General features: G+C 30.0%; 1 protein-coding gene and 1 non-coding gene across 2 annotated transcripts; both read right to left on the bottom strand.

Annotated features, from left to right (window-relative positions):
• Window positions 1-412: 412 nt before the first annotated feature.
• Window positions 413-4794, bottom strand: NAC045 (NAC domain containing protein 45). Its single transcript, XM_039019452.2, has 7 exons — window positions 4708-4794; window positions 4328-4595; window positions 3263-3543; window positions 2837-3178; window positions 1764-2249; window positions 1277-1358; window positions 413-1150 (listed from the first exon to the last, which is right to left on the bottom strand). The coding sequence occupies exons 2-7, from the start codon at window positions 4482-4484 to the stop codon at window positions 555-557; spliced, it is 1944 nt and encodes a 647-aa protein (XP_038875380.2). The 5' UTR covers window positions 4485-4595; window positions 4708-4794; the 3' UTR covers window positions 413-554.
• A 1192-nt stretch (window positions 4795-5986) lies between these two features.
• LOC120068707 (U6 spliceosomal RNA) lies at window positions 5987-6088 on the bottom strand. The gene has a single exon (XR_005479333.1). It is a non-coding gene; the product is annotated as a U6 spliceosomal RNA (small nuclear RNA).
• Window positions 6089-22580: the final 16492 nt, after the last annotated feature.

Raw genomic sequence — 22580 nt, forward strand, 5'->3', positions numbered from 1 at the left:
AACAATTCAATTTTATATCTAATCTAATATGTCCTTAATTTTTTGTATCGAATAGGTTCTTCATCTTATTTGACAACTTTTAAAATTCACAAACTTACTCTACACAAAAGTTAAAGTTTAATCAATTTTGAATCCGTAGACCGATTAATTTTTAAATGGAGAACTATATATTAGATAAAAAATTAAAAGTTCAAAAATTTACCAGGCGCTTTTAAATTTTAAAGAAAAATTAGATACAAAACTAAAAAATTATGAATTTTTAGATATTTTTAAAATTTTGATAAAACCCTTTTAAATATAATCTCAAAGACTAAGCTTGTTAATTTTTATTTGAGGCGTCCCTTAAAACTACCGTAGGGTACGTACAAAATATATATATATATATAATTTTGACAAATACAACCATACAAGATACCAAAAATTTAGAAAACATCGATTTGCATTAAAATGTTGAGAGAAAAGCTAAGTTCTGCCCTCCCCACTTACAACATAATGTATATATTATTATTCGTATAAAGATTATAGGGAAAAAATGTAAAAAAGAAAAAGAAAAATCAAATATAATTTACCCAAATGGTACAAATAGCCAATGAAGCAATGCTAAATAAAATCCCTGTCTTCTTCAAAATCATGTTCAAAGCTCCTCCTTTCTTCCCCTTTGATCTGCATTCTTTATCTTCACTTAACAAATTTTCACCTTCACCACCATTATTATTATTATTATCTTTTCCTTCTTCTTCTTCATCAGAATACACTATGAAGATCAACAAAAGTTCAAGAATTGAAACTATTTTCCTTTGGAAGTTATTCCATGGATTTTTCAGAGATGAAAAAGAGGCTGTTTTTTGAGGAGTTTTCTCATGGAGACTAATGAAATTTGGTGCCATGAAATTAGAGTTTAAGTTTTGGACTTTAACAGTCTCTGAAGGCATTGTTTGGTGGAAGAAGGTCTCAGCTACTTGTCTTGTTGAGATGAATAGGCCATGGTTGACTTTGATTTCCTCGACCACCTCGAAACTCGGAGAGATCGAGTAGTTCGCCATGGTATTGCCTGATCCTTCCATGTCATAGTTGTTAGCGTTTGGGACGTCTTCGTTAATGAATGCGAGTGAGAAATCGTTCATGTCGCCACTAATCACAACAGATTGATCTTGATTTGCAAGCAAGAAGGAAAGTTCGTTTAAGTTAATAGGTTACGGTAAATTTAGTTCTATTGTTATATATTTATATTCTCAATGAATAGATTAATGTAAATTATGTGTATTGTATATGTTACCTTGAAGTTGATTTTGATGATCTTCAATTTGGAAGTTTGAAATGTTCTCTATGGGAACTAGCTTAGAATCTTCCATGCAATTCTGTTCACACATGTTTAAATGTAAATGTTAAGCTTTGATAATTTTTTATGATCGTATGAAAAATAAAATTTATTCAACTCATGGAAATGAAACTATAATTAATCTTTTATTCATAAATTATTTATAATGCCATTTTTATGAGATAAAAGCACTTTTAATGGTTATTCTAACAAATTCTTACATTTTTTTTTTAATTGAGTTTCAAATAGTCATTTGTTGATATCTAAAAAGTAATTAGGAAAAAGTACATCATAAACCCTAATATATACATTTAAATTCTAGGCTGATTTTCATACTCATTTTATTTTTTTAAGCTTTTAAATATTTTAAAGCAAGCACGTATGAATATGAATATAAGGTGACAAAATAATAGAATTAAATTCATATAAGAATAAACATTGATACCTTGTCGAGATCTTTGTTAGACATTCCGATCCATCTCAAGTTCTCGACGGGGATATCGTCACCGACGTTGCCAACATCTATACACTTAGAATAAGGATCCTCCCATGAGCTCTCAACATCAAATGTTACAGCAGAATTCCAGTCTTGAAAGCCATCTTTGGCAGCCATGAAAGTGAAGTCTTGATCATTAGAAGAAGCATAAACATTATTATTATTATTATTATTATTATTGGCAAGCCCTCCATCCCATGTGGGTGCATCAAGTGCACAAGATTGGTTGGCAAGCTCTTGAGAGGCCTGAGCCACTGAAAGAATCTCTTGCAATATGTCGGTAGATGCCTCGCTCGAACCACCGAGCATGGTGGGGTTCGTCGGTTGCGGCGTTTTGAAGTGATCGGAGTAGCCGGACTGAGGGTAATCCTCCACCTCCAATGGTGGCAAAGTGAAACGGTGTTGTAACCTTGCACATTCTAATGCTATGTCCACCTACAAGATCACCAACCAATTTCATGAAGGAATATCATCAATCATATTTGCAACAAAGTTATAGAATTACCATTAAACATAAAAACTTATGTCCCATTTGATTTTTCGCTCTTGAAAATTATACTTATTCTTTTACCAACATCTTACTATGGTTTTTATCTTTTCTTAACTAATTAAACACTTGAATTCTTAACCAAATTTCAAAAATAAAAACGAATTTTTTTAGGTTACAAAACTAGATAGAAGTAGTTTTTAGGCTTAATTTTTAAAATTAAAAAACCAAAAACCAAAAACCAAAAATCAAATCAAATTAATTTTCAAATACTTATTCTTTATAGATTATAAACAAATTTGATCCCTAATCAATTTATAAATATATTGGGTAGAATTTTTACTAAATCTTATAATATTTTTCGAATAGAATAGATTATATTATAAATTTGAAGGTACAAAGATTAAATGCTATAAATTAAACAGACCCAAATTGTTACCTTTTGTGAAATTTCAGAGTCAAAAAGTATTTTTAACCAAGATTTTAAGACTATAGGAGGGGATTTGAAAGAAATTTGACCTAAAGCAATACTGACCTTGGAAGGAGGGTATGGAATATTTGCATAACTTGGGAATGAAGGAGCTGAATTATTGAAGGCTTCTTCAGATAAGAATTGAGACCATTTTGCTTCTCTTGTTGCAGCAAACATGTCAAATGGATTACAATCCTTATTAACCAAATGGGATTGGGATTGGGATTGACATTGAAAAGCATCAAATGGAATAGAATAATTTGAACTCTCTGGTTCAGAAGATTGGTCACTACTGTTTATGAAGTGGTTAGAAGATGAAGTAATATTGGAATATGGATGATTATCTTCTATTTTTGGTGCTATGGTTGCACTCTTCTTGAACACACGACAAAGTGCATAAGCATCCTGATCACGATCATAAGAAAAATAATTAATTAAACAAAACCCTTAAATTACGACTCGCATAAAGTTTAGAGATCAAAATGAAACCTGCAAGCCAGAAGAAGCGACTTCACATTCTCGATCATCAAGACGATACTCGTGCATGACCCAATCAGTACGAGCACCGTGCGGGGCTCGGCCCCGGTAGTAAACTAGGGTTTTCTTCATCCCCACAGCTCTTGATTGGGAATTCACTTTCCTATCTTTTCCTGTGGCTTTCCAATATCCAGCTTTAGTTGCTCTATTGGTTCTTGACCCATTTGGATATTTTCTATCTCTAGGGCTGAAGAAGTACCATTCAAGATCCTTGCTAGGAAGCAATGACTTTCCTGTAATTGGAAAAGGGAAAAAAAACCCTAATTCATTTACATGTTTTTTTATTGGAAAATAATTGAAATTTTAGTATATGTATGAAAATTTTCAAGCATTAGATTTAAAAGCTTTGAAGCCATTTTGATTCTTTTCTGTAACCTATAGTCTTCTTTTTGACTTAAATGTTTAAGGAAATATTTGTCTCAATAGGAAGCAGCATAAATAAAGGACAAATTAAATAGAGAGAGAGAAAGAGAGCACTTTTCTTTAATAAAGCTAAGCCCCCACTACAAACAAAATTGACCAATAATAAAGCAACATCATTCTTATTTTACCCTCCATTTTTAAACTTTTTTTTTTTCATATATATTCTATCTTTTAACTAATTGTTAACCATTAAAGAAGATGAAGAAGAAGAGCAAGAAAAAAAGATACAATCTTTCATGGATTACTTAATTTGATTGTAGGGAAAGCTTTCTTTTTCTTGCCACTCCTCTATCCAATCTCTTCTAATCTTTAAGTAGTTTAAACCTTTGATTTACTGGAGAAAAACAAGGTGAATCCACCTGAAGACTCAAAGAACAATAATAAATGGTATTTTTTTAGGTCAATATAAGATTTAATTTTACTATCAAATTTCAAACCAAGCATATATGAATTTTATTCAAAATTAATACTTATATCAATAGAAATATTGTCTCTTTCTCCTCCCGTAAAACATGGAAGACGATAAAGAAAAGGAGAAGAGAAAAAATAGAAAGAGTAAAAGTTAAACGAATACATGATGAAGCTCACGAATACCTGGCAAATCCCATGGCTCACATTTGTAAAGATCAACTTCAGGGATGATCTCAAGCTCGATCTCCCGACCGTTGATCTTTCGTTTGAGGTAGTACGCGACGAGTTCTTCATCGGTTGGATGGAATCGGAAGCCAGGAGGCAATGAAACAGGAGCCATGGGATTGATCAATTTTATTTTCCAAAAAAAAAAACACAAAAAAGGACAGGCCTCAATAAAAAAAACACTGAGACCAGTCCTTAGAAAATGAATAATATCACCTCCAAAACCCTGCAAAAAACATAAACACACATAAATATCATATGGGTCAAGGATGATATGTTGAAATTAGAAAAAAGTATATAAGAAAGAAAGAGAGAGAGAGAGAGAGAGAGAGAGAAACCTTTGGAGATGGAAAAAAATTGGGAGAGTTTGAGAAGAAGAGGGAGAGAGAAGGTGAGACTTTGGGATTGGATATGAAGGGGTTCTGTTAAGATGCAAACAAAAAGAAAGAAAAAAAAAAGGTGAATAATTAATTAAAAAAAAGGAAAATACAAGGTATTGTTGGCTTTAGTTGCTTTTTGATTAATTTATTTGAATAATTAATTTAATCAATAATTTAATTGAGTATGTGTATGGAAATTATCCCATGCTTCGTACTTGTTCTTTCTAGGATTCTTCGAATCCACATGTTTATGTTTATGTTTATGTTTGATTTTGTATTGTACAAGGAACAACAAAAACCACCTTAATTAGTTAACCCACTGTTGTTGGAGAACTAAATTAATGTCTCTTTCACATGTTACTTTTCTTTTATCTCTCTCTCTCCCGATCTGTTTTATTATCCCAAAAATCGCCTCATTTTTTGTTTTCCTTTCTTTTGACCATATACAGTAACATGTTTTCTTTTCTTTCTTTCTTTCTTTCTGTTTTTGGATAGAGAATATCATGTAGTGGCCCTTAATTTGAAGTTAATGTCTATAACTAACAAATTGGTTGGAACATAATTAACTATCTACCTTTAGGGTAACAAAAACTATTGATTTTGAATATCAAAGCTAAGCCTAGCTAGAACCTTAGTCAAATTAACTCCAATGTAATTTGGAGTTCTGTTCATTGGTTGATCGACATCGAGATTGACTGTGTTTGGCAACTGATGGTCACTCTACGAAAATACCATCATCGATCGATTTAATCAGTTGGTTTGTACTTTAAATCGACGGACAAAACGTGTGGGGGACTGTGTGTGTTACCCTATGCCCAAAATTCAAAATATGGATTCGGTACCTAATGGCCATGATATTTCCCTACATCCCAACATAGAAATATTGCTCCAAGTTGAACACGTTTAACTTTAAGATTTTTATAATTGAGTCACTGAAAATGAAAGTGTACTTTGTAAGTATAAGTAGTAGCTTCCAAATCTTTTAAGTCTTTCTTAACCATACTTTCATATCCTTAAGATTCTTCTTATTCGAATGTTATCTCAATTCATTCATGTACCCTTCCTAAATTCAAACATTTCAATGTATGGCATCGAATAACACATGACTAATACTATAGAAATTTAGAAGAGAGGGAGAAAGTAATTAAGGAGTGTGAGTGAGATTAATTACCATGAGGTATATATATAATTGACATGACTCATATTGAATAAAGGATTGTTTTCTTTTTTTAAAAAAAAAAATTTGGACTATTTCTCGATTTGTGCATGTCATCTTTACATAGAGACCTTGCTGATCTTCTTTGTATCATTCAATTTTATCAGATGCTTTTGAAAGGACAAATAAAAAGGTCATTTTCAAATATAAAAAAGTAAGTTAACTTATTTACAAATATAGTAAAATGCACTGTCTATGATAGACAGTGATAACTAGACATCTATCGGTATCTATTATCATAACACTAAATAGATGTCTATCACTGTCTATCACTGATAGATAGTCACATTTTATTATATTTAAAAATATTTAAATAATTTTATCATTTAAAATAATTATTCTTAAATAAATGTGTTTTTTTTTCTTATGGTCTTTTTATTGATAACAAGTGTCTTACTCAACTACATTTGTATTTTTATTCGCAAATAAACATGTATAAATCTTCTACAGTTTTTTTTCCTTTATTTTATTTTCCATTTTAGAAAATCTATATGATCTTTCAACCTCCTATTAAATTTTTAACATTTTGGTGATAAAGTTCATAATATGTTGGAATCTTTTGTAATAAAAAATGTAAACCTATATAATTTATGATTCTAGACCTAAAGATTTACACTAGAAGTGTCATATCTAAACTCTCTAATTTATTGGTATACTTTAATATCTTTATTTATTCTTGTATTTTTTATGGGAAGTAGTTAACTCACTATTAGTAAATTATGTAAATATTTGTGTCGTTCTTTAATTTATTTATGTTTTCTTTGTTTTTCGATTTCATTTTCATAGCAAAATGCATGTATATTTTTTCTTAAAAAGGCACAAAAAATTGAGAAAGAAATACAAAAAGACGAAGCTGAGTAAAATTAAATTAAGATAAAATTTTGTATTCACTGCAAAAGCTAACACAAAACAGTGTGTAAAACAGTATTATCACGTTGGTACTGTTAGTATTTATGGTCACACAAATCGAGGAGAAGTCATCTGTTTAGTCAATCATACGCTTAAGAAACCATGTGGAAGCTAAGTTTAATCTCCTACAAGTTTATTTATTTTAATCTTTTGATTCAAGGTAATGAAAACTTTTTTCTTTTCCTTTGTTTTATATATATATATATATTCAATATGGTATTTGTAGAAGAAGTTTTAACGATTATACGGTAGAAATCAAAATCCCTCGAAGAGACTATAATATTTTGGATAGATGATACTTTTCAAATTAATAATTAAGACCATGTTTACTATTCCATAATTAAAATGGCTTCATTGGTAATGTATTGTTTTTATTTTCATAATTCATATAATATATTGTTACCTAGCTTATGGAAACATATTTAAATGGACTGATCACTTTTTCATATTACGATTGATTGATTATGATTACTGGAAAGTAAACATGGCCTAAGTGATAAGTTCTATCCTGATAAACTTCTATTAGGGATAAACTCTATCATTGATAGAGCACTCCTATTAACGATATAATCTATAACTAATAGATTTTGTGAACTAGATTTAAATTTTGTTATATTTGCTTTTTTTTTTTTTTTTTTTTTTGCATTATGCTATATTTGATAAGACTTTTGGCTTAATTACTATATTTGTAACTGTCTCTAATTTTTTTAACCAATTAAACTATGTATAGGCAGGACATTGTCAATGTCTCAGGGTTAACATTGGCAAGCTGAACTAGTGAATATATACCAACCAAGAAATAATTGAGCCAAACACAAACGGACACTCTGCAACCTTAAGTGTTAGAAACAGTCCCTAGCACTATTAGCATTACACATAACCAGAGGCATATGTTAGAGGAATGGTCTATATAACTAGCCTCATTGTTCGACCATCCCAAAAAGGGGAGAGTAAGTAATCTCCAAAAGAGAGAAATAGTCTCCAAAGGAGAGAACCAACCATACTTTTTGTGCTTAGCTAAATTAGACATTCTTTGTACTGATTTAAGTATCAGAGTGTCGTAGGCTCGACACAACATTAATGTGAAAATCTCTTACGCAGGTCAATTGAGAGTATCTTGAAATTAGACTAAGAAGGAGGAGATCAGAAGTCCATCTCAATGCAAGTGAGTTTGAGCACAAACATACGTAATTATGAAAATATTTGAATTTAACTAGTCAATTCATTAATATTTTGAATATTTTTATTTTGGTGGAAAGTTGAAATCTCTATCCAATAATAATAATAATAATAATAATAGAAAAATATGAGGAAAAAATGTTTTTGGTTCGACACTATGAAAGTGAGAATTCCGAAAGATCTAATCAATTAAATAGATCCATGATGTCTTAAAAAGTTGATTATATTCAGGTTGGTATTAAAAAATGTTTCAAATGAACCATCAAATTATTATTTATATTTTATTTAGTAATTTGGTGTAATTTAATAATTTTAAATTTTATCTTCTTTATAGCATAATAAGTGGGGTATTTTCATCATTTTGATGGATCAATATGTGGCATTAAAACACATTGAAAGGTTATCTAAAGTCTTGCCATCAAGTTATTTTAATAGATTGAATTTTGGCATTTGTATATTGTCCGTCAAATTTAATCATGAGAGCTTCTTGAATTTTGAAATTTATATATTGAGTTGCATACAAAGAATATTTAAGTGAGACTGAACATTCTATCTCGTGAAATGTTCGAATCTTGGATCAAAGAACTTGCTTTTTTGTCTCAAGAGTGTTGATCTTAAGACAATCCATATGCCAAATTTGAAATCATACTAATGTGAAATTTCAATGATTGAGAACTAAGAGTTCTCACACCAAAACGAGAGTTCCTAATTCCTATTTATGAGAGTTCTCATATCAAAAGACAATTAAAAACACATCGGGGCTGTTTGGGGCGTTGAGATGATATAGGATGTGGGGAGTTCTGATGTCTGGAGAGTTCTGATGTCTAGAGAGTTTTGATCGAGTATGAACGATTGAGTATATTCAAGCATTGAGATGATACACGATACATGGAAGGAAAATGACGGTGAGATATAAAACACATTCTGAAAATAGGCCCACAAACAATTAAAATCAGTGAGATAAGGGATATACCATCTCATGTTGGGCCCCTAAACAGTCCCATCAATTCATGAGCTTTCCTCTTATTTCTCCCTCATCTCACATTCTTTCCTTCATCGTATCTACAGGTTTATAATTTAAAATGTGGATGGTACACAATTTAAGTTCAGTTTACTAGAATACAAGTAATAGTAGTCATCAATTAAAATTTCTAGAGTGACAAATATATCAAAGGTTCAAGGACGTGGTTTGACATATATATTGGCCTTTTAATGTATATATTTCTATACAATAAATGTGAAACATTGACATCTTAACCCGTCTATCATCCATGTTCATGGTTAATTAATTTTAAATCTAATTTAGTAACAATTTCGTTTTTAAGATTTTAATTTTTAATATTTCTGTTTGTTTTTCTTAATTTTATTTTTAATTTCCGAGTTCACATTCTAAATAAATAAATAAATAACGTAAAGAAACTTTAGTTATTATAGTTTGAATTTAGTTTCAAAGTTTTCTTTTGTTAAGTTATAAAGATGAGATCCAATTTTGTTTGATATCAATTAAGCTATGTTGATTTTGACATTCAAATCTAAACATTAGGAATAATGATTAAATGTGGCCTAGATTATATCTATCCCAAGTAATCTTCATTTAATACACTGTAGAAAATATATATTTGATTTAAGAAAACAAAATTATTTACCTTCGGACAAATTTTAATTGAATAATAAGTAGGGCAGTACAAAGATAGGTACAACTTATTTTTCAAATTTCAGTATAGTGAAACTATCACCAAAATATGAAACAATAGCAGCTCGTTGTAACGTAAGTAAAACTTCAAATGGTCTATGATGATTTATGATATTTGGTGAAATAATTATTATTCAAATTGAAGCCTTTTAAACCAATAATCTTAAATCAAAACTAAAATAAGAAATTAAGGTCCTTTGCTAATAATTTAGTTTTTTGTTTTATATTTTTTTTAAAATAAGCTTATAAATACTTTTTCATCTCTAAATTTGTTGCTTTATCATTTACTTTCTACAAATATTTCCAAAAATCAACTAAATTTTGAAAATTAGAAAAAGTAGGTCATGTTTGGTAACAATTTGATTTTATATTTTTGATTTTCTTTGTTTTTGAAAATTAAGCCTACAAACATTACTTCCAACTCTAAGTTTCTTCCTTTGTTATCTCCCTTTTATTAATGATTTAAAAAATCAAGCCAAATTTTGAAAACTAAACAAACTAGCTTTTAAAAACTTCTTTTTATTTTTAAAATTTGGTTAAGACTTCAATTATTGTACTTAAGAAAGATGCAAATCATGGTAAAAAATGGGAGAAAAAATAGACTTAATTTTCAAAAGTTAAAAAAAAGAAAACTAAATGGAATTGTAGTGTTTTTAAACTTGTTTTGTTTTTAGAATTCGATTAAGAATACAATTGTTTTATTTAAGAAATATGAAAACTATGATAAGAAACTGAGAAAATTGACATAATTTTCAAAAATTAAATAATTATCAAATATGACTTAAAAGACTAAATCAACCAAATTAAAACTAAATCATAGGACTAAATTACGGATTTTACTAAAGTAAATATATTAATTGACACCTATTATTTTCGGATCAGATACGCATGTTCTTCAAAACTCGATGATTAAAAAAACAAAACTCTCAATTTTTTTTTTTTTAATTTAAAAAAAAGAAAATGGGGGAAGAATAAGAGCTTGAGGAGCAAAAATTCGGCGAGTAATTAGGAGGAGATGGAAAAAAGAGAAAAGGTTGGGGGGGACAGGAGGGGCCATGTGGGGCCAGCTTTGTCCACGTGAAGATATGCCACGTGGAAGAATAGGATGACGTGTAGGTTATAAGTATAGTTTTATGTTGGAAAATGGAAATGTTCCAAATTCTCCCAATCAATGCTTTTCCTTTTCATCAATCAACCTTTTGGTGCTTTTCCTCCCTTTATGTCCTTGTCTTCTCCCTTTCTTTTCTTTTTCTTCTTTCTTTCAATTCTTCTTTTCTCCAATTATTAAATTTATGATTTTTTTTTTAATTTTATAAAAAAAATATTAAAATAAATGAGAGGTGGGAATTTTAACTCTTGACCAATATAAGTGGTTATTGACACTTTAAATGATTAATTAGTGCTCTAGTTGACAATTATTTGATGTTTTTCTTAAAAAATGATGGTTAAGAAACGTTAAAAAAAAAAATCTAATACTATCTTAATACTAACTTTCATTAAATATTTTATTAATTTATTAATTATTTATCTAATAGACTCTACATAATCCTTAAATACTATTACTGTGGTAAACAATGAATGGAAATAGTATGAAAATTTTTCTATATTATCATAGTATTAGAAATTTTTTCTTAAGAAACACTACTAATGACTGATTTTGTTTTAGGGAAGTATCAATAATGATTGTTAAGAAATGCAGTTGATTGAATTTTTATGAAATTAACGATCTAATCAATAAATTTTGATTTATAGAGATTATATTTATCTACTTTATTAATTTTTTTAATACAAAATAGCAACATTTCGTTTTTAAAGTAAAATTACAAAGGGGTGTGAAACTATCCACAAGATTTTAAAAATATATAAATAAAAATAAATAAATAAAAAGAAAACTTTAATTGGTCAATCGATAAATTATAGTTAGATATGTGGATCAATTTACATCTAGTCATCTAGTCATGTACTTTCAATTTTATAACAATTTTCTCTAAAATAAATTTATAATAGTTGAGCTCCTTGAATTTTAGTAGTCAACAATTCAATCTTTATATTTTAAAGTTGTAATTATTTAGTTTGCACACACATGCAAAACGGCTTCTTTTTTTTTTTTTTTTTTTTTTTTTTTTTGTAATTTGGATTCTAATTATTGGAAATGTAACCGAATTTCTACATTGGTTTGATGGAAGATTATAAGTGTTATTGGTAGATTTTAGACTAAAAAAGGTCCACACTAAATTTATCATTATTTAGACTCAATTAGACAAAAGATAAGATCTGATACTGAAATACCCGACTCAAGGCTCAAATGAGGCACCTTGGGCTCACTGAGGTTGAGGGTGGCCAATTCGGCTCAAGGAGTTGCAATTCACACACCCATGACTCAATATTGAAGGTTGAGCAATGATGAGATACATATGTGAGAGCTCAAATTTGTAGAGGAGAATGAAAGACTTTAAGTCAATTGTCATTGGTGGCATTGTAGCAATTATCACTCTGATGCTTGAATTCCTCCATTTTTTGCAGATTATGTCATCTCTAAATAACAAATTTACCCTTGAGCATGTGCAAATCAAGTGATGTTTTCTCTATTTAGACTTGTACATCGACAATGAGTATATAAGTGAGAAGCACAATATCTTTATTGGCAGGAAGAGTTTTTAGGTAAAACCAAAAATAAAGACATGCACACTTATACTTAAAATGAATAATAACGTATCTTTATGGAAATATGTGTAAGATTGTTATTCTTAACACTAGCAAATCATACATCGTTAGAAACGTCTTCATTTAAATGATTAAAGATGAGGTGATGTATTAACTATAATAAATGAATAACACCAATGAAGAAAAGAGTATAATGTGTATGCATGTCTTTGCGAAATATATCTTCCTCTACATATGATTTGGTCCAACACATGCTTGAGAGAACTTTGGAATCACCTTTTGAATTCCCTTGCTTTACCACAAATAATCTAACTATAGTTGCTTCAATAAGCCTTAAATATTCTTATTGCGGTTAGTTAATGTCCTTAACCCTCAAGTTTTTCGTAGTGTTGCTTCCTTCTTTTGACATATTACTATGGGATTCAAAATCATCGATAGAGTACAAGATAAACAAAGACAAAAAGTTAGAAAATAGTCACTACAATATTTTTACCCTTTGCAGACGAAAAAATGTGTCGACATATCTTACAAAAAACTGGCAGAAACTATGTTGACATATCTTATTGTGTGAGTAGAAATAAACGTATGCACAACCTAAAATTCTTGTAGTAACTTGTTAATTAAGAGAAGATTATTCCGTTAGTATCATTTTGTTACATCTTTTTTCTTTATTATTATTATTATTATTATGTTTTATCACTTATTTTTGCCAATATAATAGGAATGTTGATGTTGAATCTAGCACCACGTGGAAATATTGATAGAATTGTGCGTTGGTCAAAATTTAATACCTTGATCAATATTATTGTTAAGTATGTTTCAAGAGTATCAAAACACGCTAACAAATTTTTTGTTTTTTTGAAAAGCTCGTGTTTGCATAAAAGTTGGGTCAAAATATGATAGCAATTTAGATGGATGTAATTTCTTGGTCGAGATCAAGTTTATAACCATCGTACTTAATGGTCTGAAAGTTATTTAGCTCATGGGTTTGATCAAATGGGTCAAGACGGGCTTGGGTATGTTTTGTAATATAGTTGGAGTATAGCACAGTAAGCCTAGGTTTAAACAGTAATTTCACTGTTCAACTACCCTTCAAAACTATTTAATTTTACTGAATGCTTTACTCTTTATTTATGTGTAGGACTAGATATCACTATCTTATTTTTTCTCTCGCTCATATATATTTTGAGGACGACATTATGATTCTCTTTCTGTCTCCCTCAAATCTCGTGAACTACAAAATTCAGACTATACAAAATTAGATTTAAAAATATTCAACCTATGCTTGGAACTTCGTATATTTTCATCTTATTTCTTTTTAATTTTTGAAGGAAGAAAAAAAAAACAGAGAAAATTCGTTATGGTGGTTTGAATTTGAGTTTTAGGAAACCCTATTTTGTAAGCCAAAGAATCTATATAGTGTCGTCTAGTCCTATGCCCTAGGGTATGTGTGAATTAAGATGAAGACAAATTATCTTATTATAAAATACATAAAAAAAAATATATTCATTATGCAAACATTCCCTTCAAATTTGAACTTTGTGGCAAAAAACGCATCTTTATATAGTTTGAGGAAAACCTACACCTTACATATACATAACTTGTTAATGTTTCTAACATACAGATGCAATCAATAATAATATACTATACTTATATTATACATATTATACGTACACACCAACATAAACATAAACATATACTTTACTTGTTTTTATTTTTTATTTATTTTTTGACAAATTAAATTAGCTTTAGTTACACGTATAATTCACACTTTATCAAACTTCATCTCAAATAAATTTTTTTTTTTTTTTTACTATACTAAAATCTCTTGTCGAGAATGAACAACTCTGAAAATCTTATATTGATGTAATGAAAAGAAAAATCATAAATTTGAATCGACCTTTTTATTTGTATATATAATGTGATTTTTGAGTGAAATCAAGATCAAGAACAAAACTATATGTAACGTTGAAGCTACACAGTATCATATTACTGTAAAACTGCAAGAAATAGCTATATGAAGGATGTCTATTATCCTAACATGATAACTAATAGGTTGACGAAGCGATATTTTTTTAAATCAAGAAAACCTTATTTTTCGACCATTTTTGGATTTTTTTTTAATGATTATTGGTGTTGAAAAAGTAACATCAAAATTTTTGTAGTGAGTCTAGTTGAACATCATATATGTATATCAAAATTAAAAGATCATACTTGATACGATGTTTAATAATTAGTATATTAAAAAATATAATACCTATACATTTTATTTTATTGTTTTAATCTTTTGGTTGAATTGTACTAAATTAGTAACATAAAAATATATATTGACAATCTTTAAGAAAATTGGGTTTGAACACATCTTTAAGGACGGTGTATCCTCCATCCATCCCAATATTCGACTTCAACTCTTAGTATTGAAAACATTTTTTTCAATATATATATATCACCACTATGGGAAATAAACTATAATTTTTGTGGAAAAGGAATAGAGGAGAAGTTTGGAATATTATTATTATTATTTTGTAATAAAGTTTGGAATATTATTGTATGTCTTATATATATATATATAGCCAAAAAAAAAAAAAAAAAAAAAAAGATGGATGAATTAATTAAATGATGTCAAGCGGATTGTTGCTACCACCGAAAGAAATCCTGATTGCAGGCTTTGCAGCTCCCTTTTCTTTTTAATATTATTATTTTATTTTATTCCCATAATATTTATTACTAAATTAAGGAACCTTGAAGTAAAGGAAACCCATTATAAAATCATTATTGAAAAAGATGAATCTTTTTCAATTACGATGATGAAAAAAAGCCAACTATATATATATCCAACGTTTAATATTCTAAAAGTCATGTGTTTTTTTTTCATGTTGTTCATATAACCTGTAATAATTCATACTTAATATTCATGTAAGTCCACATCCTACTTGCCACTTTGCCTATAAATAGTGGCATTTGATGGATCTTAAAATGATGTACATTGGTGAGAAGAAAAAGAAAATTTCATATACTTCCTATTTCCATAAAATCATATTTTCTATTTCTATTATTCATATTTCCATAAAATTATAATTTTTAGTTATTTTTAGTTTAGTTATTTATAAGTTTAGTTATATATTATTATTATTATTATTATTATTATTATTTCATTATATTTTCTCCATATTTGTTGTGCTCCATTGTGTTCCTTAATTTCACAACACATTATCAGTATGATCTCCTATTGCTTCCATCATCGAACATAGGTCTTAAAGATAGGTTGGTTTTTTCTTCTTTATTATAATTAATAAATTAAGTGTTATTTTGCATATTTAGTACATATTAAATTTCTAATATAAATACAATATTTTGTGATAGTGTTGCCATGACAAACTATACAAAATTAAAATTCGTAACCCTTGACATTAATGGCGATAATTATTTGTCATAGGTGCTCGATGCCGAAATTCACCTGGATGCTATGAACTTGGGAGAAACAATTAAAGAAGGAAATACGACATCTGGCCTAGAAAAAGTAAAAGCTATGATTTTCCTTCGTCATCATCTCCACGAGGGATTAAAAATGGAGTATCTTACAATAAAAGATCTCGTATTTTGTGAAAAGTTGAAAGAAAGATATGATCATCAAAAGACAGTTATTCTTCCTAAAGTCCTTTATGAGTGGATGCATTTGAGGCTACAAGATTTAAAATCAATACGTGATTACAATTCCACAATATTTAAAATAAGTTCAAAATTCTTTTTATGTGGAGAAAAAAATACTAATGTTGATATATTAGAGAAAACATTTTCTACATTTCATGTCTCGAATATGCTCCCACAATAGTAATATCGAAAGAAATATTTTAAATAGTATTATGAATCAATTTCATGTCTTCTCGTGGCCTAACAAAATAACGAGTTGTTGATGAAAAATCATGAATCTCGACCAACTGGAACAGCACCATTCCTTGAAGTGAATGCCGTGAATTTTAATAATAATCATGGTCGAAGTCATGGTTGCGGTCGAGGTCGTGACCGTGGCAGAGAAAGAAATAATTATTATTTTCATGGTGGTCGTTTTAATCATTCAAATTTCAAAAGAACCACACAAAATGATGACTACAAAGGAAAAGCTCCACAAGATAAGAGTTCAAAAAGTGTTGAAAATAAATACTTTCGATGCGGAATGACTAGACATTCATCACGTACCCGTCCTACGTCAAAACTCTTAGTTGACCTCTATCAAGCCTCCCAGAAGGAAAAAGGAAAAAATATGGAAGCAAATTTTGCATACCAAGATAATGATATATTTGACCCATCCCATATGACACATCAAGTTTTTTATTTTTTTTTATTTTGAGAATATCTAGACTTAATGTTGTTGTTTTCTTTTATCTATCTTCATGTTTTTTTTAGTAACTTTTGTATATTTTAAGTTTTGTTTTTCTTATTGTAGTTATTTTCTTTAATGAAGAAACATGGTAAAGGAATTCTTATTCAAGAGAACCATTGAGCAGAAGCAAGATCGTTCCAAACTCATGGTGAAAGAATAAAACATTTACAAAAATACAACTATAGTTATGCATTATAGAGTAAATTACAGCATGCTTTCAATTAAAACAAAGGGAATCGAGTATCATACCTTTGAAGAACTCTTCTTTAAATATTCCCTTGATCTACACTAGTCAGGCATCCCAGCAAACTCGATCACGAGCACGAACGCAACGAATAACCAGTGAATTCCACGAACTGTCAAATCCTCGACCCCAATCGAGTAAAACTCGATCCTCGACCCTCGAATAGCAACACTCGACACTACAAGTTGGTTGCCTTAGTATTCTCAATGTAAGAATCTAGGCAGTGTGGGCTCTGTGTGGATTTGTTAGAGGGAAGGAAGAAGTATATGATCGAGTAACTGGGAGAATAAGAAAATTCTATTGTATAGAGTTACATACTCGATCGTTTAGTAAACGAGAGCCAGTCGTCTAGTAAACTCACTCGTCGTTCACTCTCTCAAAGGGCTATTGTATAGCTCTTTCTTTTTACTCGATCAAAATGTTGTGATTCAAATAATGAAAAAAATGAAAACTCTTCACTTTTATCCATTAGTTATTAAAACTGATGGAAACTTCCCACTTGCAATGGTTAAAGGAGAGAATAACCAACCAAAACAATGATCTCATAATTGTTTTTATTATAAATAAATATAATAACTAATTTATCATATTATAATTATAACCTATAATTTTAATATCACATCATATGTAATATTTAAACCATAGTTCTTTTCTCCTTTATGACATTTAATATAAATCATATTTATATTATTTCCTCCAATTAATGTATCTAATACATCAAATCAATTATATCACATATACTTGAATTAATTTAATTATATCATATATAATCAAATTCCCTCTTGTTAATTTGAACACTTCAAACTAACCCAAAAACTAATTCTCAACTTGAATTCATTGAGCTACCAACGGGACCTTATGGACTTGTAGATTGAAACTTCAACGGTACGTGAATAACTGACTAAACTCTTTAATCATGATATCCACCATCCGTTAACTATCAGGCACTCCACTAAAGACTGACAACTGCACTCTTTGCACTATAGATATATTTCTGTGTCCATTGGATATAATAAATCAACAGTACGATGACCCTTCAAAAATTGCTTGTAAGTATAACAGGGACAATTTACCATTTTGCCCCTATAGTTACATCTAACTCTTAAGTACCACTGAATCCTCTAATAAACAATATATAATAGACCTACTATGAGTGAACACTTCTTGGGCCATGAGAAGGTGTGGCGCTACATTGTTCAAGTCCCGGAATCAGCCCTTAATGGAGCAATCTATCTACTTACCCCTGTTTCGAGAAATGAGTGAATTTCGTTTTGTGTAGCTGAGTTCCCAGCTCCCCAATCAGACGAATCCCCAAAGTAGTAGGTTTGAGTTGGCGATATAGTCACTCGCACCCATGCAAATAAAAGGACCACCCTCATAGGCAGGAGTTCCCAACTCATTCAGGCTTAAAGTCATGTCATCTATGGCCATCCTAGTGAAATGAAAGTCTCTGTCACGAACGGTGTTATATAACGAAACTAAACATTTTGTGGTCCAGTCTTATACAAACTCCTTTGTATAGGATACCCTCACTCGCATGTCTCTACATGAATGATCAGGATCAAACCATCTGTAGCACTTTACAACACTTGTAATATCTACAAAGCAGGTCGTATCTGTAGTGTCATAAGGATAAGGTTTCCCTTCTTTATCCATATACTACAAACCATTTAGGTTATCACTTAAGGCACAATCCACTTGTATATCTCCATATACATGCTTAAGTTACAACGATAACTAGGGATCTTAGTTTATTGGTTTGTGGTCAATGCAACTAAAATATCTCATATTTCATAGACAATGGTGAAGAAAATATCTCATATTATTACATCACAAATGTTCATACACGTGTTTACAAACTATAGGACCCTACGAGATTTAGGGCATCAACCCCAACACATGGATCATTTTCATATGTTGGGTATTTAAAAAATAAGCAATGAAGATCTATGCCTGACAAACAGTGCAACTGCACACACAATACTGACGAATAAAAAATATTTTCCTAATTGTCAATACTGAAAACAAAAGTAAATACAATATCAAGTTTTGCAACATGATCGAAGGTTTTGGAAAAGAAAATATTATCTTGCCTAGAAGAACAAAATTTACAATTGACAATGCATTGTTATCTAGTCAATCAAAGAGAAATCTTCTAAGTTTTAAAGATATACGTTGCAATGGTTATCATATTGAGACTGATAGTAAGAATAATGTGGAATATCTGTATATTATCTCTATTGTCTCAAATGAAAAACGTATATTAAAAAAATTGCCTGATTTATCTTCTAGATTGTATCATACATATATACGAGTAATTGAAACATATGCAACAATGAACCTGAAGTTCATGAATCCAAACATATTTACAATTTGGCATGACCGATTGGGTCATCCAGAATCTATAATGATGAAGAAAATTATTGAGAATTCAAATGGACACCTATTGAAGAACCAGAAGATTCTTTAATATAATGAATTATCATGTAATGCTTGCTCTCAAGGCAAATTAATAATTAGAACATTACTAGCTAAAGTGGAGATTAAATCACTTGCATTTTTAGAACGAATTCATGGTGATATATGTAGACCTATTAACCCACCAAGTGGACCATTTAAATATTTTATGGTATTAATAGATGCATCCAGTAGATGGTCACACGTGTGCTTATTATCAAGTCAAAATCTTTCATTTGCAAGATTACTTGCTCAAATAATTAACTTAAGAGCACAATTTCCTGATTATACAATTAAGACCATTCGTCTTGATAATACAGGTGAATTTACATCCCAAGCTTTTGATAATTATTGTATCTCAATTGGGATAAGTGTTGAACATCATATAGCTCATGTTCATACACAAAATGGTAGATTTAGTTGAGACTGTGATAGATTGGTCCTCCTACAACAACTAATTCATCTAGAGTAGAGTCCTCAATAGGTTAGATTATGATAAAGTGTTGACTTCCTTCCCACTGTAAAAGGTACTAGCACTAACGTTCTCTATTGATCAACCTCAAGTTGAGATGAGAGTTTTCCTATCAGCTGTTCGAACTTTCTCACTATGTTAACAACCTGGAAGACTTGATTAAAGTTTAGATGGCTATGGTTATTTTGCCTCACCATTTGAAGTTTCTTGTACGAATTTCATACTATTATCAGTTAAATTGGGAACCATATCCGCTAATGACATACCAGATCTTGAGGAGGCTCGAGTGGAATTATGACTATATTCATTTTGCCTCCCCATTTGAAGTTTAGATGGTCCCTCCATCCAAGATTATAGAAAGGCTATACGAGTCATGCTTCCTTATCTGAACGTTGCCACCATAACCTCCAATTTAATTTACCCTTGGCATGGTCCCTTGTTGGACATTAGGACATTCATAGACATTATGTCCTATCATTGAGAAAACTCTACAAATTGGGCTAGGTGGATGGTTCCTATCTAGAGATGCTCGTTTCAAAAAAGGCTTTCATCCAAAATTGTTGGAAATTCTCTACCACGGTGGAGATGAGTTTCTTGGCCTCCGTCAAGGTTTTATTCAACAAAGTGCCTCCACTAGTTGCATCAATGGTGCTCCTATCATGAGGTAACAAACCTTTATAGAAATATTGAATAAGCAATTGATCAAAAATTTGATGGTGGGAAAAACTAGCAAACAAACATTTAAACTATTCACAATATTTGCTCGTCTCTCTTTGAGATTTGGATGATGCTAATAGATGTCAAAAAAATACATGTTTTTATCATCTAAATCATTATTTTTCTCTAGCAGAAAGACACTTAGTATGATATCTTGACCCCAAAATAGCATAAATTGGGTGGAATGAGTATAACATATCATTTTAATTAGTTTTAATCAAGCTGAAAGTGATTTGGATCAAATTTTTTAGCATTTATAGTTTTTTTTCTTTTGTAGAAACAACATATGATGTCGACGTGCTATTGGAGTGATGCACCTAATTGCATGCCCTAAACCCAGAAAGAAGGGATTTTCGCAAAAAATTCACATTTTGCTCATTTCTCGCTCACAAGTCATTCTTTGACCCTAAAATCAACTTTGGTTTCATAAAGCATGGAATTCTGTCACTACCTAACCATATAGACTCTATGTAAGGCACAAATTTATTATAAAAAAAAACCATCACTCCTTTAAAGAAAATCTACGAAATCGTTCCATAATCACTTCAAGAACGAAAGTTCTTCCAAAGAGCAGCCTTCTTTAGGTCAATCCTGCAGTGAGTGTTGGATTGTATGTCCTAAAACTCATAGTTTTGTAAACAGTAAACATATATGAAGTTTATTTAATCAAGTGTTGTTGATTGTTTAATAACTCTAAATCCAATAAACTACGAACCCTTGGTTATTGTTACAAATACTTGGACCTATAAACTAGATTAAGTTCGAGTAAAATAGCCTAAACCGTCTATAGTACTTGGATTAGGTTGGGTACCTATTTCTGGAGATATTATCGAATACAACCCGCTTTATAATTATTACAAATGTTGTAAAGTGTCATAAATGATGTGATCAATTTGTTCATGTAGAGACATGTGAGTAGGGGTGTTCTACACGATGAGATTATATAAGAGAGACCACAAAATAATCATTGTTAGTTATTAACACCATTTACTATTAACACTAATTAATTTCACTTCTTGATGACTTAGATAACTTGATCTGAATCCTGAGTTGTTTATGAACTCTTGTTTATTTGCGATTATCCCTTAATCTGCATAGGTGAAGGTAAACCCAGCGTCGCTGCTCAATATGCCTCCAATTTCAAGAATAAGACCGGGTAGATGGCTGAGAGACATAGAATTTGCAAGATGGAATTCATTCCTACCCATTTTAGGAATAGTAGAAAGGTTATTCCTTAAGGGCTGATCTCGGGACTTGAACAAGGGGCCCCATCCTCTCGTTGGCTTGAGAGGGTATGGATTTAGTGATTATGATCCTAAATCAATTGTTCATTAAAGAGAAAGTGATACTTAGGAGAAAAGATGTAACTCAGGGTATTTTGGTATTTGACCTATCTGAGGTTACGAACAATCTGTGAAGGATCAACTTATTGTTGACGGTTATATCAAATGGACATATAATATATCTACAATGAGGGGAGTGCAACTACAGGCTAAAGTGGACAGTCTTGTTAGTTAATGAATGTTGATTAATTAGGTTAAAGAGTTTGATCGGTTAGTCTCGCATCGTTGGAGCCCATGATCTGTAGGTCCGTCGGGTCTCCTTGCTAGCTCAATACGGACAAAATTGAAGAATTAGGTGAAGTGAGAATTTGAAATGTTCAAATTAAGGAAAAATTTTATTTTATATGAGATATAATTTACAATTAAATAATTAATTTATTAATTATTTATTTTTTAAAGTATACTTGATCATTAGCATGAAAGTATTTTTTTAAAACTTGATTAATATGATTAATTAAAGCTAGGTGTTAAAGATAATTTAATATGTGATATTAAATTTGTTTATTTTATTTAATTGAAATTGTTTTACTTAAATAATTTCTAAAATTTGAAAATT

The sequence above is a fragment of the Benincasa hispida genome, chromosome 12 (genome assembly GCF_027475165.1).
Source record: "Benincasa hispida cultivar pf3 chromosome 12, pf3_genome.v1.1, whole genome shotgun sequence".
Taxonomy (NCBI): Eukaryota; Viridiplantae; Streptophyta; class Magnoliopsida; order Cucurbitales; family Cucurbitaceae; genus Benincasa; species Benincasa hispida.